The 15,711-nt window shown below is 36.6% G+C and overlaps 1 protein-coding gene across 2 annotated transcripts in view; it reads right to left on the bottom strand.

The window, feature by feature from the left end:
* Nucleotides 1–665: 665 nt before the first annotated feature.
* LOC143651939 (disintegrin and metalloproteinase domain-containing protein 21-like) overlaps nucleotides 666–15,711 on the bottom strand; it is a 37,635-nt gene continuing 22,589 nt past the window's right edge. Inside the window, exons 1-2 of one of the 2 annotated variants that reach the window (XM_077122877.1) lie at nucleotides 11,447–11,609; nucleotides 666–5,440 (exon numbers count right to left, since the gene is read on the bottom strand). In XM_077122877.1, the coding sequence (XP_076978992.1) occupies nucleotides 3,164–5,341 (2,178 nt within the window). In that variant the 5' untranslated portion in view covers nucleotides 5,342–5,440; nucleotides 11,447–11,609 and the 3' untranslated portion in view covers nucleotides 666–3,163. Of the gene's footprint in view, nucleotides 5,441–11,446; nucleotides 11,610–15,711 lie in introns of those variants that run through there. The other variant, XM_077122878.1, reaches the window with a different exon arrangement.

Genomic DNA, 15,711 nt, shown 5'->3' on the forward strand with positions numbered 1-15,711 from the left:
TGATTAAAGAGTCTACAGGGGATGACCCAATAGATCACAGTGGAAAGTTGCTCATTAATATACAACTTTCTTGTGCTTCCCCAATAAACTAACTTACCAAATCCTTGTCTCTGGTCTTCTTTTGAAGAAACCCAAATTAAGACACTAAGACTCCATATTTGTTATGAGAAGGTTAATTTTACCCACCAATCTTAACATAATTTACTGTTTCAGTCCTAATTAACTCAACCAACATAAAATAACTAGGAAATTTTTCTTAAAATTTAGAAAAAGTACTGCTTCATATAAAATTTACAAATAAAATAATGAATAACAAAGTACAAAACAGAGTCACAATTTGCAAGTAAAGTGGTAAAATGGTTTATTCAATAAATTTCATTGGAACAACTAGCTAGCTATTTGAGAAAATACATGGTTGCATTCCTATTTCATTCCTTATAGCAAAATAAATTCCAGATTTAAGCATGAAAAATGAAATCAGCATACTCAGTGCAAAAATAAAGCATGGAAAAAAAATAAATAAAATAAAGCATGGATTCTTTCAAAGTAATCCCAAGCAAAAATTACAAAGCCCAGAAAATATAAAAGAATGTTAGATTGATAAATTTGATTAAAATCAAATTAAATATGCTTATAATAAATAATTTCAAAAGAATATCCATAAATTGGAGCAGCTTACCTGTTGTCTCCATATGGATATATACATATATATATATACTTAAAATATGTAAATTAGGCAGGCCACAGTGGCTCAGCAGGCAGAGTTCTCACCTGCCATGCTGGAGACCTGGGTTCGATTCCCGGTGCCTCCCCATGCAAAAAAAAAAAAAAAAGTAAATTTCTCTAATTTCTTTTCTATAACCAAATTACCAAGGGTTATGGATTGAAATTATATTCCCCAAGTAGACATGTTCAGATACTAACCTCAAGTCCTGTGGATGTGGGTCTTTGAAGATGTGATTATTTAAGATGAGGCCAAATTGGAGTATTTGAGCCACACCGATTATAAATTTCTCACCTTGGAAGGCGCTGTTGATAATATGGGATAGGGGGATGGATGGAACTAGTTGATGTTCTGGAGAGGCTGCCCCTTTACCTTAGTGCATGGAACCTTTGTGAATCTCATGTAATGCCCAAGGTGTTCCTCAGAGCTGGCAGGAACGGTTTTGGGTGGGGTTTGGCAAGTTATGAGGGGTAGCAATGTCTAACTGAAGTTTGTGTAAGAATGGTCTCCAGAGTAGCTTCTCAACTCTATTTGAACTCTCTCAGCCACTGATAGGTCTCCTGTCTTTGTCATGAGTCATATCTGTGCTCAAGAAACACAAAACCAGGTTATCAGGAGATAGAAATAGGTTAGAGATTGGGCACTTGGTGCTGAAGGAATACAGAAGACGTGCAACAGGACTGATTGCAAAAATTTAGACATGGATAGCACACTACTACCTGACTGTAGCACAATAACATAAGTACACTGGATGAAGCTGAATGTGAGAATGATAGAGGGAGAAGGGCTGGGGGCACATATGAAACCAGAAGGAAAGATAGATGATAAAGACTGAGATGGTATAATCTAGGAATGCCTAGAGTGTGCAACGATAGTGATTAAATGTACAAATAAAAAAATACCTTTGCATGAGGAAGAACAAAGGAATGTCAATATTGCAGGGTGTTGAAAATAGATGGTCATTCATATTTTAAAACTTCAACTTCTGTGTGAGACTAAAGCAAGAAATGTTTATTTGGTACAAAATTTATATTTTGACCAGTACATTTCCTAATTTAACTTATTTGGACAGTTTAATTGAATGCCATAATTACTTGGAACCTTGAATAGGACATGAGATCTTGTTGGTTCGTCCAGGTTAGTGTGATCCCCCAATAAATCCCAGAGTGATGTGAACAGTGAATAAAGAGGTATTTGCAAGGTCCCCTTGGGGGAATGGGGAGAAAGGGAAGAAAATTTAACTTCCCCCATTTGGAGAATTCCTGATATTCTCACAGGCAGTGGGGACAACCAAATCAATAGGCCGAGCCCTCAATCTTGGGGTTTGCCTCTGTGAGACTTACCACAGTAAAGATTAGGCTAAGCCTACTTTAAATGTTTAGGCCTAAGAGTCACCCCCAGAGAACCTCTTTTGCTGCTTAGATGTGGTCTCTCTCTCTCTCTCTCTCTCTCTCTCTCTCTCTCTCTCTCTCTCTCTCTGTCTCTCTCTCAACCAACATGACAGGCAAACTCACTACCTGCCCCCCACACACGTGAGACATGACTCCCAGGGGTGTAAACCTCCCTGGCAATGTGGGACAGAAATGAGCTGGAACTCGGCATCAAGGGATTGAGAAAACTTTCATGACCAAAAAAGGGGAGGAGAGAAATGAGACAAAATAAAGTGTCAGTGGCTGAGAAATTTCAAACAGACTTGAGAGGTTGTCCTGGAGGTTGTTCTTATGCCTTATTAGATATCCCCTTTTTAGTTTATGGTGTATTAGAGTGGCTAGAGGGAGGTACCTGAAACTGTAGAGCTGTGTTCCAGTAGCCATGTTTCTTGAAGATGATTGTATAATGATATAGCTTTCATAGTGTGACTGTGTGATTGTGAAAGCCTTGTGTCTGATGCTCCTTTTATCTACAGTATGACCAAATCAGTAAAAAATATGGATAAGAAATAAATAAAAGGGAGACTTACAAAGGTTAAAATTAATTGAGTAGATTGAAGTACTAGTGGTCAATGAGAGGGAGGAATAAGGGGTATGGCATGTATGAGTTTTTCCTTTTTTCTGTTTTTGCTGGAGATGTACAAATGCTCAAAAAGATGATCATGGTGATGAACACACAACTATGTGATGATATTGTGAGCTATTGATTATAACCATGTCAAGAACATTTGCATGTCAAGAATGTTTGTATGTTTGTTTGTCATTTATAATAAAAAAAAAACTAACTCGGGAGAAAGTGGAGCTTTATTTGCTGCTTAAAACAATGAACAGTAGATAAAAACATGTTAATTAACTTTACTTAATGGCAGCACTTCTGATACTGATAGAAAGGAAGATGCCTGCATTATCTGTAAACTATCTCCCCAGGTATGTAGGCATGTGTTCACTTATCTACGGCTAAGCAATTAGAAGTTAATAATGTATAGAACATTAAATTAGAGATATTTTGTTAATCTGAAGTGTGGGCTTTAGTCTCCCTGGGACTGAAATGTTTTCGAAGATATTTATAAAGTCCAACCGCCAACAGTAAAAACAAAACAGACAAAATAATCACAATTAGTGGCAAGAAGACACTTGTTTTTGCAGATGCTGGTCCACTGTCAATACTACCACCATAGCCTCTGTGCAGGCAGTATGGTGGGGACCACCCATAGCCACAGTGGCAGTGATGTTTATTATTGCAAACTCCCTTCATATTGCAGGTCTCAGGCAGGCAGACTTGTGACAGAAGAGACACACTAACACACTTTTTATGTATGCAAATCTTTCCTGGACCACAAACTGTGCCATCTTTCACGTCACCAACATCAGGTATGTTGATATGATAATGATACCCTAAATGATAGTTGATACCCCAGCAGGTGACACCATTGATATGAGTGTGCTGTAATGTAAAAGGCTCTTGCAGATATGGAATTTCTCCCACATTTTCACACTGAACTCTCCCACAAAAAATATTTGAATTATTACATTTCAGGTATGTTGTGCCATTTATACCACAATGGCCAAAATGATTCCCCTGGGAGTTGATTTCTTTGTAGCAATTTTGAGATCCACTTTTTGCACCTTTGCCAAAAATCTCTCTGCACTGCTCATCAAGGTTATTACATCTCTTTTGATAGCAGTAGGCACTGTTACTACAGGGGACCCCATCCTGTACAAACCCATCTTCTGGGCACAGATGAGATGTCCCATTGCACCATTCTGGAAGGTCACATTCATTGACCTGTTGTCTACAGAGTTCCCCTGATGGCATGAACTTGCAGTCTTGGCAACAAAGTCCAAAAGCACAGGCAGACCCAGGACTCAGAGTGCAGTTCGACAGACAACAGGGATCTTTTTCACACTGCTGTATCAATCCACAGTCACACTCCTCTCCTCCTTCAATCACACCATTCCCACAACGCTTCAGCATAAAGAATTCCCCTGGTCTTGGAGGATTGTGCAGACATGACCCCTGGTTTAAAGTGGTCTTCCTAAATTCAGCATAACTGCAATTGGTGAATCTCTCTGCTGCCATTCTTACAGCATTCATGATGCAGTATCTGTCTGCACAAAAGCAGAATTTCTCATCATGCCACATACCCAAAGTATGACCTAGCTCATGGGCCACGGTGAGGGCAAAAAGAAACCACGAATCTCCTTGGAAACTATTAACTCCACAATCTTTAGGAGGAAGACATATTCCTGCAACATAGGCTATACCCAGTACATCTATAAATGAATTTTTTATGAAAAGATGTGCAGCATCATGCTGTAGCCTGGAAAGACTGATTTGTTTCCATTGAGAGAAATCTTCCAGAACTTGTTCTATGCTTGTTATGGGAAAAACATTTCCTTGATTCCAAATCTCAATCCCAATCAAAATCACATATGTACTCAACTGCTGATAAATGGAATCAACCATATTGACAACAAGGAGCACATCCTCCTGCACTTTTGACAAGTTGCTTTGGGAATAAATGAAGAAACCGTGGTCTACCACTACAACCAGTTCCAGAAACCATGAATGGGTCCACCAGCCATTAACAGAATATTTTTTCAGAGTTGAATTCTCAGCCTCTTGGAATTTCAACTGTTGGTGTGCTGTTTCCTCTTCTGTTAAGCCACATCTCATAGAAGGGAATTGTGTCTCAATACTGTTTATCTTATAAACGAAGTGTTCAAATGAGGTAGAGTGCCTTATGGGTTCAATTTCATAAGTAAGGTCATTTATCTGCAGCATTCCTCGAAAGCCCCCAGAACAGGTACTGAGGGAAACCAGGGATCTAGGGACCCCTTCCACATAACCATGATAGTAGCAGTTATCCTGGACAAAGGGCTGATATTCAAGGTGGGTGCGTTGTTCTGTGTAGGTGAACACTGGGAAGTTTCTTGAAACCAAAAGCTTCTTGATCCTTATGTGGACAATGTGTCTCTGGCCCCCAAACCACAGGCTGTAAGATAGCCAGCCTGGAGTTTTCACGCTTTTGCCCATGTTGGTAATTTTCCAGGGAATTACCACTTCTGGAGAACTGAGGTGTTGGGAGGCCCCAAACTGGGAAAGGCCTAAAAGGGACAGAAATATCCCAAGCGAGAATAGCAGGAAGAAGGGTCTCACATATGCCCTGGCCTCAGAAACTGCCATTATGGAGTCATGTGTCCAGAGTCGAAAAGCTGGTCAGTGTGCAGAGATGACCTTTATGGATCTGTGTCCTGGCTGAATTGGACCATCAAAGCAATAGTTCTGAAAGTGAAAATAAAAAGAAGGGTAGGGATTATGATGGGATTGGGTAAGGGAAGTAAGGGAGAGAAATAATCAAGGGGAACAAAACTAATTGATGAATCAAGAAAATGTTTTGGCTTTGCTTTCAGTAAATAGGGGTGGGGAGTTAGTGGGGATATAGATAAGGCAATATTGTCCATATGTTGATAATTGTTGAACTTGAATAATGGACAATGAGTATTCATTATACAATTATCTCAATCCTTTCTGTGGTCTGAAAATGTCCATAACAAAATGTTAAAACAAAATTAAAGAGACTTAAGAGTAGGGTGACTCTACCCCAGAGAACTTCTTTTGTTGCTCAGATGTGGCCCCTCCCTCTCTCTCAGCCAACATGACAAGCAAACTCACTGCCCTCCCCCTATCTATGTAGGGCATGACTCCCAGGGGTGTAAACCTTCCTTGCAATGTGGGACAGAAATCCTAGAATGAGCTGGGACCCAGCATCAGGGAAATGGTCTTCTAGACCAAAAGGGGGAAGAGAGAAATGAGACAAAATTAAATGTCAAAGGCTGAGACATTTCAAACAGAGTCGAGAGGTTATCCTGGAGGTTATTCTTACGCATTATATAGATATCACCTTTTTTAGTTAAGGTGTATTGAAGAGGCTGGAGGGAGGTGCCTAAAGATGTGGAGCTGTGTTCCAGTGGCCATGTTTCTTGAAAATAAAAATAAGGGTAGGGATTATGATAGGATTGGGTAAGGGAAGTAAGGGAGAGAAATAATCAAGGGGAACAAAACTAACTGATGAATCAAGAAAATGAGGATGATTGTATAATGATATAGCTTTTGCAATGTGACTGTGTGATTGTGAAAATCTTTTGTCTGATGCTCCTTTTATCTATGATATGGACAGATGAGTAAAACATATGGTTTAAAAATAAAGAAATACTAGGGGAAACAAATGTTAAATTTAATAGACTGAAATGCTAGTGATCAATGAAAGGGAGTGATAAGAGGTATAGAAAAAAATAGGGGAAACAAAGACTAAAATATATTGCATAGATGGAAATACTAGCAATCAATGAGAGGGAGGGGTAAGGGGTATGGTATGCATGAGTTTTTTCTTTTTTCTTTTTATTTCTTTTTCTAAATTGATGCAAATGTTCTAAGAAATGATCATGATGAATACACAACTATTTGATGATAATGTGAGTTACTGAATATATACCAAGAATGGAATGATCATATGGTAAGAATGTTTGTGTTTGTATGTTGTTACGTTTTAAAAATTTTAAAATTAAAAAAAAAGAGTAGTGTGACTCTATATCCCAATTTGTCCAAATAGTATTTGTTTATGCTTATTGTCCTTGCATAATTATTGATAATGCCCCCTTTGACAGTCAATACTGAATATAGCAAAAAAACACCACAACAATTCATCTGTCAATTTACATTGGTCTTAGGATTTGCTTTAGTCTTTCTTTATCTCACATTATTTGCTTTCTTATCTTTTCCCTATATTCTCCTTCACCCATAACCATACTAGATTGCAAAGTCCTTGAGTGTAAGGTTTATGACTTTAACTCCTTTTAGTATTTCCTATAATGCCTAAAATAGCTCTGTGTACAATGAAAAATGGGAAAAGGGGAGAGGGATGTGAAGTGCTTTGGATTACAGATGAATGCTACTTAAAATATTTGATTATACGGTGCACAGGTGGTTCAGTGGTAGAATGCTCACCTTCCATGCAGGAGACCCGAGTTCGATTACTGGACCATGCACACACACACACCCCAAAATATGTATGCATATATATATATATATATATATATATATATATATATATATATATATATATTTGATTATAATTTTTAAAAGATTCATATAAATTTGGGGAAAGCCAGGTTGGGAAATTGACAGGCTGGAGAATATCAAAGACAAAACAAAATGCCTTTAGAAGAGAAAATGAGAATCAGTGCTGATTAAAGGCCTTGGGGAAAGGAACTCTGTCTTGTTCGGGCACCAGAATACCAGGTATGTTAGGATGCCAGAAAAAGGGTTAATGTTTACTCAAATATGTTTACCAACAGATTTTGAAAGTGAGAATTTCTGCACCTGGTACCCAGGCTGTCTGGCAGTTCTCAACCATTTCTTTCCTTATTTATTAAATAAACATTTACGTATTTGGAGTATATAAAGTGCTGAATATTATGCTAAATTCCAGAGGAAGAAGATTAAAATACAGAGTATTAAATGAATTATCAATTCAGTGCAGAAATTTATGGCAGGAGCAAGAATAAGCTTTAGGAGACCTATAAAATTGTATTGAGTATCTTATATATTATGAACCTTTTCCTTTTGCTGAGGAGTGTATCCATAGACTTCATCATTTTCTCAACTGAATGATAAAAATGAGGCTAAGAAGCACAGTGTCTGTGGAAAACCAGATTTATACTACAATCTGAATGAAATTAACCCTAAGCCTAATAAAGTTTATGTTTCAGGGTTTCTCATTTACAATCTCATATAAAGATTCTAGGAAGGGCCCAACAATGCAGTTTGTGAAAGTTCTCAATTTAAAGTGTTCAAACTTAGTTACTATACAAGAAAACTTGAAGTGCTCTAAAATGTTATAGCTCATATGCAAAAGACTTGATAAAGGTCTTCTGAAATTTGACAGTAATCTGTGTGATTATCTCATTACCAATAACAAATTGTCAAGCTGAAATTTTTTCTAAACTATCAATAGTAAAGAATAAGCTTTCATCAAACATGCTGGTGAAAGGCAATTGCCTTTCAGTTCTCATTATACAGAAACATAACAAAATTATTGCTATAAGGGAAGCAGTTAAAGAGGAAGCAATTGAAAAAACTGCAAGGAAAAATGTATTCTAGAAGTGTATCAGGGAGTTAATTAATATAAAATATTGGGTCTTTAAAATTTTTTGTGATGTTTATTTCTCAAAAACTTATAATTTGTTGTGATTTCTTTCTCATTTTAAATAAGTGTTCGATTTCATGCTTATTTTTGTATTTGTAATTTTGTACTCTTTTTCTTAAAGTAGGCCCCTCCTCTTGAAGATGCACCAGGCCCCAGAATCTGATTCCATCCCTAAATATGTTAAATGTATTGATGGAGGTAAGTATAGTCTCTTCTCAGAACACAAAGGAAGGACATCTAAATAATCTGAGAAGATTTGCATAAGAGATAATATGAAAATTAAGATGCCTGACCCAGCCCCGATCATCTCTTAGACTCTAAATTCATTTTTATTCAATGTTTCCTCTATCTTGATCCAAGTTCTGCTACCTTATCCCCCATACCTCATCCCCTGTGACTTCTGGAGTCTTCCTTTGATGACAGAAATGAGAGAGACAAAAAAAAGAAAGAAAGATAACTCCATCCTCAACCTCTTCACAGAAAGCTCTCTACTTACATACCCTCTACTTACGATTTTAAACCTGAGCTTTAACAGAGTTTACTGCTTGCCCTAAAGCCCACATACAGAAACTTCCCATTCTCAGGAGCCCATGGACCACATGAACAAGAGAATGGGTTCCTATTCTCCACAGCCCATGAAGTCAATTTCAAACCATTCATTCTGTGATATCTGCTACATTCATTATTCCCTTTCTTTCTCACTCTTCCACCAACCACCTCTATCACACCTCCACACACTTGAAGGCTTTAGTACCTGACATAATTATTCCCTCCAAGAATCCTACCCTCATCTTAGCAAGTTTGTAGAGAGGTTGATTTTTAGGTTTTCTTTTTAATCACTTCTATTCATTTTCAATGCACTTCAGTTTAACCACCCAGTCATATAACTTGTCATTCGCAAAACAAAAACAAAAAAACTCATTTATTACAACCTAAGCAATTTAAAAGCAATTTTTATCCTTCCAATTCTCCTTTACTGCTGTTATACTCATTTCTCAAACTCAGAGAACCCAAGTACTTTTTCCTTTCATTGTCTCCCATTTCTCTCACTCCCACTGTCTCTCAATGCCCATGTTTTTTGTTAGATTCCATCCAAGCCTAGGCTATAGGTTCCATTACTTAACCACTTTATGTCAAAATCTTTAACTCCCTAAAGTCCTACTAGCACACCAGATTTGCAACAACAACAAATTTGGATTAATTCTGCACATACTTTTTAAAAAAAAAATTTATTCTATTAACATATAAACAATCTAAAATTCCCCCTTTTAACCGCATGCAAATATATAACTCCATACTATTAATTATGTTGTGCTACCATCACCACTGTCATGTGTTTTTTTCCACTCCTACATCAAAGTTACTAGTGCAGCTAGAGAATAAAAAACCAAAGCAATGAATTTGTGAAAGACTTAAAAGGGGAATGCATAATCAGAACTGGGATGGGATGTCCTGGCTCTTCAGCCTGAAAGATGGAGGCATGAAGTCTGAAGATATTTCAAACCCTCCTATGTATTAATGCTCCTTTTTTTTTTTTTTGGTTCTCCTAGACATTACCTTCGTGCCTCCCTAATGTCCTGTGTTTCTTCATGTATGTATAGTGCCAGTGGTTGAAAATCCATTCCCAATGCCTTTCAATAGTTACTTGGATCACCAAATAGACTTTATCTTTTCCTTTATAATATGCAGTATTTATTTTATATTTTTATTTTCCTAGCTATGCTTTGTGGATGTTGGCAGATGGGAGCACTTGTTTCAGTATGAACAATACCTTTGGGCATTACTCTGCCATGAGTGTAGTTTCCATTGCTAAAGGGTAGGCACCTTATTCCTCAAGTACAAGTATCCCACAAGAGAAAAGCAAAGTTGATAGGATAAAGTTCTCTGAATTGGGGTGAAATCATGATTTACAGATTTGTATTCTTTATCTTTCTTGACATGTTTGCTATTTATTGTGGAGTAGAGTTGTTGTGGATCAAAGGATGGAGAGTGACAAGGATAGTAAAAGATATAGTATTACAAAGAATAAAAATAAACTATATAAAACTGATCATACCTTTCTTTTTCCTTAGAGCTCAGCTTAAGAGCAAGAAAAAATAGATTACTGGAATCCAAGAGTATACAACAGCCCTCCTCCACATGTTTCATCAACTCTGCCTTTCTTTCTCCACAGCTATTTCAAATTCCTAAAAACCCCTACCTACTCATCTCCCCTCTCACTCTAAGTCATGCCCCAATGCACTGTTTTACAACCTGTCTGTCACTAATGACCGACACATTAGACAATCATAAAATCAATTTAGTGGGCCATGACCCAGTTTTCTCATTAAGAAAATAGAATAGAAATATCAGAGGACTTCCTTGGCAGATCTTTTGTAAATTTTGGGCATGTTGTACTAAAAGTTTAGGGGTTCGTGTGTGTGTGTGTGTGTGTGTGTGTGTGTGTGTGTGTGTATGTTCAATGGGTCACAATATAAAATGGATTTCTTACTTTGGAATACAGTAAAAAATGTGTGTATATGTGTACGTACATATATACACACACACATATATTTGTGATTGTGTGTGTGTGTGTATGTATGGTAGTTCCAAATTCAAAGAGAAAATAGCTTACAGAATTTTTGTCATTACACCAAACCCATTCGTATACACACTGATCCTGCCTCTCTTCTATCCCACCTCCCACCCAGTATCAAGTGGAAAACTGATCCCTCAGATCCCAGCATTAGCCTCTCACCTTCTATTTCAGATGGCACCTCCCCATCCATTTTCCCTACTCTCAACTATACACATCTTTTCCTATTTTATTTGTTCTTTACTGGAAATTAGGGTAACCAACTCATCCTTTTCTTTTCCAGGATTATCCTGGTTATAAAACTGAAAGTTCCACATCAAAGGAATCCCCCATCTCAGTCCCAGGCAAACTGGACCAGTTGGTCTCCTGACCCAGAAAAACAGAACCAAGCTCAAGTTTCTCCCATCTTTAAAAGAGAACAAAACAAAAATGTTTAAAAATCACATTATCCCACATCCTATTATAGATACTAACTTACACATAGAACCAAATTTGATGAATGACTCACCAGCAGAAGAAACAGTAGTTTTCATGGCCTTTTCTAACCCTACTCATTGATGATTTGTACTACCCTTATCAATGAACAAAGATTTGTAGTTCAGACCTCACATAACAAAGAAAAACAGAAGCCCTCCCTCCTTTGTCTCTCAGGTGATTAAGTTCTAGATTTCATTGCTTAGCAACAAAAATATTTCAATTCTACTGAAACAACAGCTGGCTCTCAGGGTCATCTTGCTATGGCGCCACCATTTCTATACATCTTTATTTCTGACTTCAGTATAATCTGAATAGAATAGCCTGCTCAGGCCCATTTTAAGTGTACATTCACTTCTGCTTCATAATTTTGCTCTATTAATTGCCTTGGCCTTGACTGAAAATCGCTTTTCACTAGTAGAGTAAATTATGGTAATTTTCTGTGTCAAAATTAAATTTCTCCTCTATTATCAAACCTTTTCTAAATAATCTAGGCAACAATGATATTCTATATCTCCCTTTAGAACCATGATATTCAACAAATGTATTGTACTCTATAATTTATAATCCTGCTGTTTTCTATTTGAAACAATTTATGCTATAGATTTGGGAAAATATATAATTTATAAAATAACTACAAAAAAATTCCCTTTTTGCTGAGTGTATGTATTGGGAATGTTTGTGCTTCTTGTAATTTTTTTTAATTAATAAAAAATTTTTTAAAAATTCCCTTTTTGTTTTATTCTCTTTATAGTTATTCTAATGGGATTTCAAAAGGGGGTTAGTGTAGATGTGGTCGCCATCTGTCATCTCTTTTGTGAAGTTGGGGTTTCCTTTAGTCTCTCCTATATCTTTAATTAGGTCTCATCCTTATCATACAATTACCCTATCTCTCTCTGGTCTCTGCTTCTTTTCTACCTAGTGGGATTTTTTTCTTCATCTAATTGATTGCAAATTGAATCATGCCTCCCACAAAAGGTATGTTCACATTCCAACCCCTGGTCCTGAGGGTATGAATCCATTTGTAAATAGGACCTTTAACAATATTATTAAAAGTGTGCTCAGGGGGGGCCACGGTGGCTCAGCAGGTAAGAGTGCTTGCCTGCCATGCCCGAGGACCTGGGTTCCATTCCCGGTGCCTGTCCACGTAAAAAAAAAAAAAAAGTGTGCTCAGATTGAATAAGGGTGGGTCTTAATCCAATATGGCAGAAGTTTTCAGAAGTAAAGGAAACTGGACGCAGAGGAAGAGAAGCTGGGGGAGCAGCAGAAGATGGAAGTCAACTGATCCTGGAAGAGAAAGGAGAAGATGCCTCCATGTGCATTGCCATGTGACAGAAAGCCAACCCCAGAATGCCACAATGTTAAGGGAAAAAGTATTATCTTGCAGATGCCTTGATTGTGAACTTCTCCTAGCCTCAAAACTGCTGAGTCATTAAATTGCCATTGTTAAGCCTACCTATTGTATGGTATTTGTTTTAGCAGCTAGGAAACTGAGACATAGTTCATGGAGTTTTATTAGTTTTATTGTCTATTCAATGACGGCTTTTTGATTTATTGACGGTGTTTCTATTATTTTTTGTTTTCCACCTAATTATTTTCAGCTTTATCTTTATTAATGCCTTCTTCTTGCTTTCTTTTAACTGGTTTTGTACTTCTTTTTCTGAATTTTTTTTTTTATTAATTAAAAAAAGAATTAACAAAACAATTAGAAATCATTCCATTCTACATGTACAATCAGTAATTCTTAATAACATCACATAGTTGCATATTCATCATTTCTTAGTACATTTGCATCGATTTAGAAAAAGAAATAAAAAGACAACAGAATAAGAATTAAAACAATAATAGAAAGAAAAAAACAAAAAAAAACAAAAAACCTATACCTCACATGCAGCTTCATTCAGTGTTTTAACATAATTGCATTACAATTGGGTAGTATTGTGCTGTCCATTTCTGAGTTTTTATATCCAGTCCCGTTGTACAGTCTGTATCCCTTCAGCTCCAATTACCCCTTCTCTTTTTTTTTTAATCTTTTTTTTTATTAATTAAAAAAAGAATTAACAAAACAATTAGAAATCATTCCAATCTACATGTACAATCAGTAATTCTTAATAACATCACATAGTTGCATATTCATCATTTCTTAGTACATTTGCATCGATTTAGAAAAAGAAATAAAAAGACAACAGAATAAGAATTAAAACAATAATAGAAAGAAAAAAAAAACAACAAAAATCCTATACCTCACATGCAGCTTCATTCAGTGTTTTAACATAATTACATTACAATTGGGTAGTATTGTGCTGTCCATTTCTGAGTTTTTATATCCAGTCCCGTTGTACAGTCTGTATCCCTTCAGCTCCAATTATCCCTTCTTTTTTTTTTTTTAATTAACGGAAAAAAAGAAATTAACCCAACATTTAGAGATCATACCATTCTACATATGCAATCATTAATTCTTAACATCATCACATAGATGCATGATCATCATTTCTTAGTACATTTGCATTGGTTTAGAAGAACTAGCAACATAACCGAAAAAGATATAGAATGTTAATATAGAGAAAAAAATAAAAATAATAATAGTAAAATCAAAACAAAACAAAACAAAACAAAACAAAAACCTATAGCTCAGATGCAGCTTCATTCAGTGTTTTAACATGATTACTTTACAATTAGGTATCATTGTGCTGTCCATTTTTGAGTTTTTGTATCTAGTCCTGTTACACCGTCTGTATCCCTTCAACTCCAATTGGCCATTATCTTACCCTGTTTCTACCTCCTGCTGGACTCTGTTATCAAGGACATATTCCAAATTTATTCTCGAATGTCTGTTCACATCAGTGGGACCATACAGTATTTGTCCTTTAGTTTTTGGCTAGACTCACTCAGCATAATGTTCTCTAGGTCCATCCATGTTATTACATGCTTCATAAGTTTATCCTGTCTTATAGCTGCATAGTATTCCATCGTATGTATATACCACAGTTTGTTTAGCCACTCTTCTGTTGATGGAGATTTCGGCTGTTTCCATCTCTTTGCAATTGTAAATAACGCTGCTATAAACATTGGTGTGCAAATGTCCGTTTGTGCCTTTGCCCTTAAGTCCTTTGAGTATATTCCCAGCAATGGTATTGCTGGGTCGTATGGCAATTCTATATTCAGCTTTTTGAGGAACCACCCAACTGCCTTCCACAGTGGTTGCACCATTTGGCATTCTCACCAACAGTGGATAAGTGTGCCTCTTTCTCCGCATCCTCTCCAGCACTTGTCATTTTCTGTTTTGTTGATAATGGCCATTCTGGTGGGTGTGAGATGATATCTCATTGTGGTTTTGATTTGCATTTCTCTAATGGCCAGGGACATTGAGCATCTCTTCATGTGCCTTTTGGCCATTTGTATTTCCTCTTCTGATAGGTGTCTGTTCAAGTCTTTTTCCCATTTTGTAATTGGGTTGGCTGTCTTTTTGTTGTTGAGATGAACAATCTCTTTATAAATTCTGGATACTAGACCTTTATCTGATATATCATTTCCAAATATTGTCTCCCATTGTGTAGGCTGTCTTTCTACTTTCTTGATGAAGTTCTTTGATGCACAAAAGTGTTTAATTTTGAGGAGCTCCCATTTATTTATTTCCTTCTTCAGTGTTCTTGCTTTAGGTTTAAGGTCCATGAAACCGCCTCCAATTGTAAGTTTCATAAGATATCTCCCAACATTTTCCTCTAACTGTTTTATGGTCTTAGAACTAATGTTTAGATCTTTGATCCATTTTGAGTTAACTTTTGTATAGGGTGTGAGAGATGGGTCTTCTTTCATTCTTTTGCATATGGATATCCAGTTCTCTAGGCACCATTTATTGAAGAGACTGCTCTGTCCCAGGTGAGTTGGCTTGACTGCCTTATCAAAGATCAAATGTCCATAGATGAGAGGGTCTATATCTGAGCACTCTATTCGATTCCATTGGTCGATATATCTATCTTTTTGCCAATACCATGCTGTTTTGACCACTGTGGCTTCATAATATGCCTTAAAGTCAGGCAGCGCGAGACCTCCAGCTTCGTTTTTTTCCTCAAGATGTTTTTAGCAATTCGGGGCACCCTGCCCTTCCAGATAAATTTGCTTATTGGTTTTTCTATTTCTGAAAAATAAGTTGTTGGGATTTTGATTGGTATTGCATTGAATCTGTAAATCAATTTAGGTAGGATTGACATCTTAACTATATTTAGTCTTCCAATCCATGAACACGGTATGCCGTTCCATCTATTTAGGTCTTCTGTGATTTCTTTTAACAGTTTTTTT

The sequence above is a fragment of the Tamandua tetradactyla genome, chromosome 12, assembly GCF_023851605.1.
Source record: "Tamandua tetradactyla isolate mTamTet1 chromosome 12, mTamTet1.pri, whole genome shotgun sequence".
NCBI lineage: Eukaryota > Metazoa > Chordata > Mammalia > Pilosa > Myrmecophagidae > Tamandua > Tamandua tetradactyla.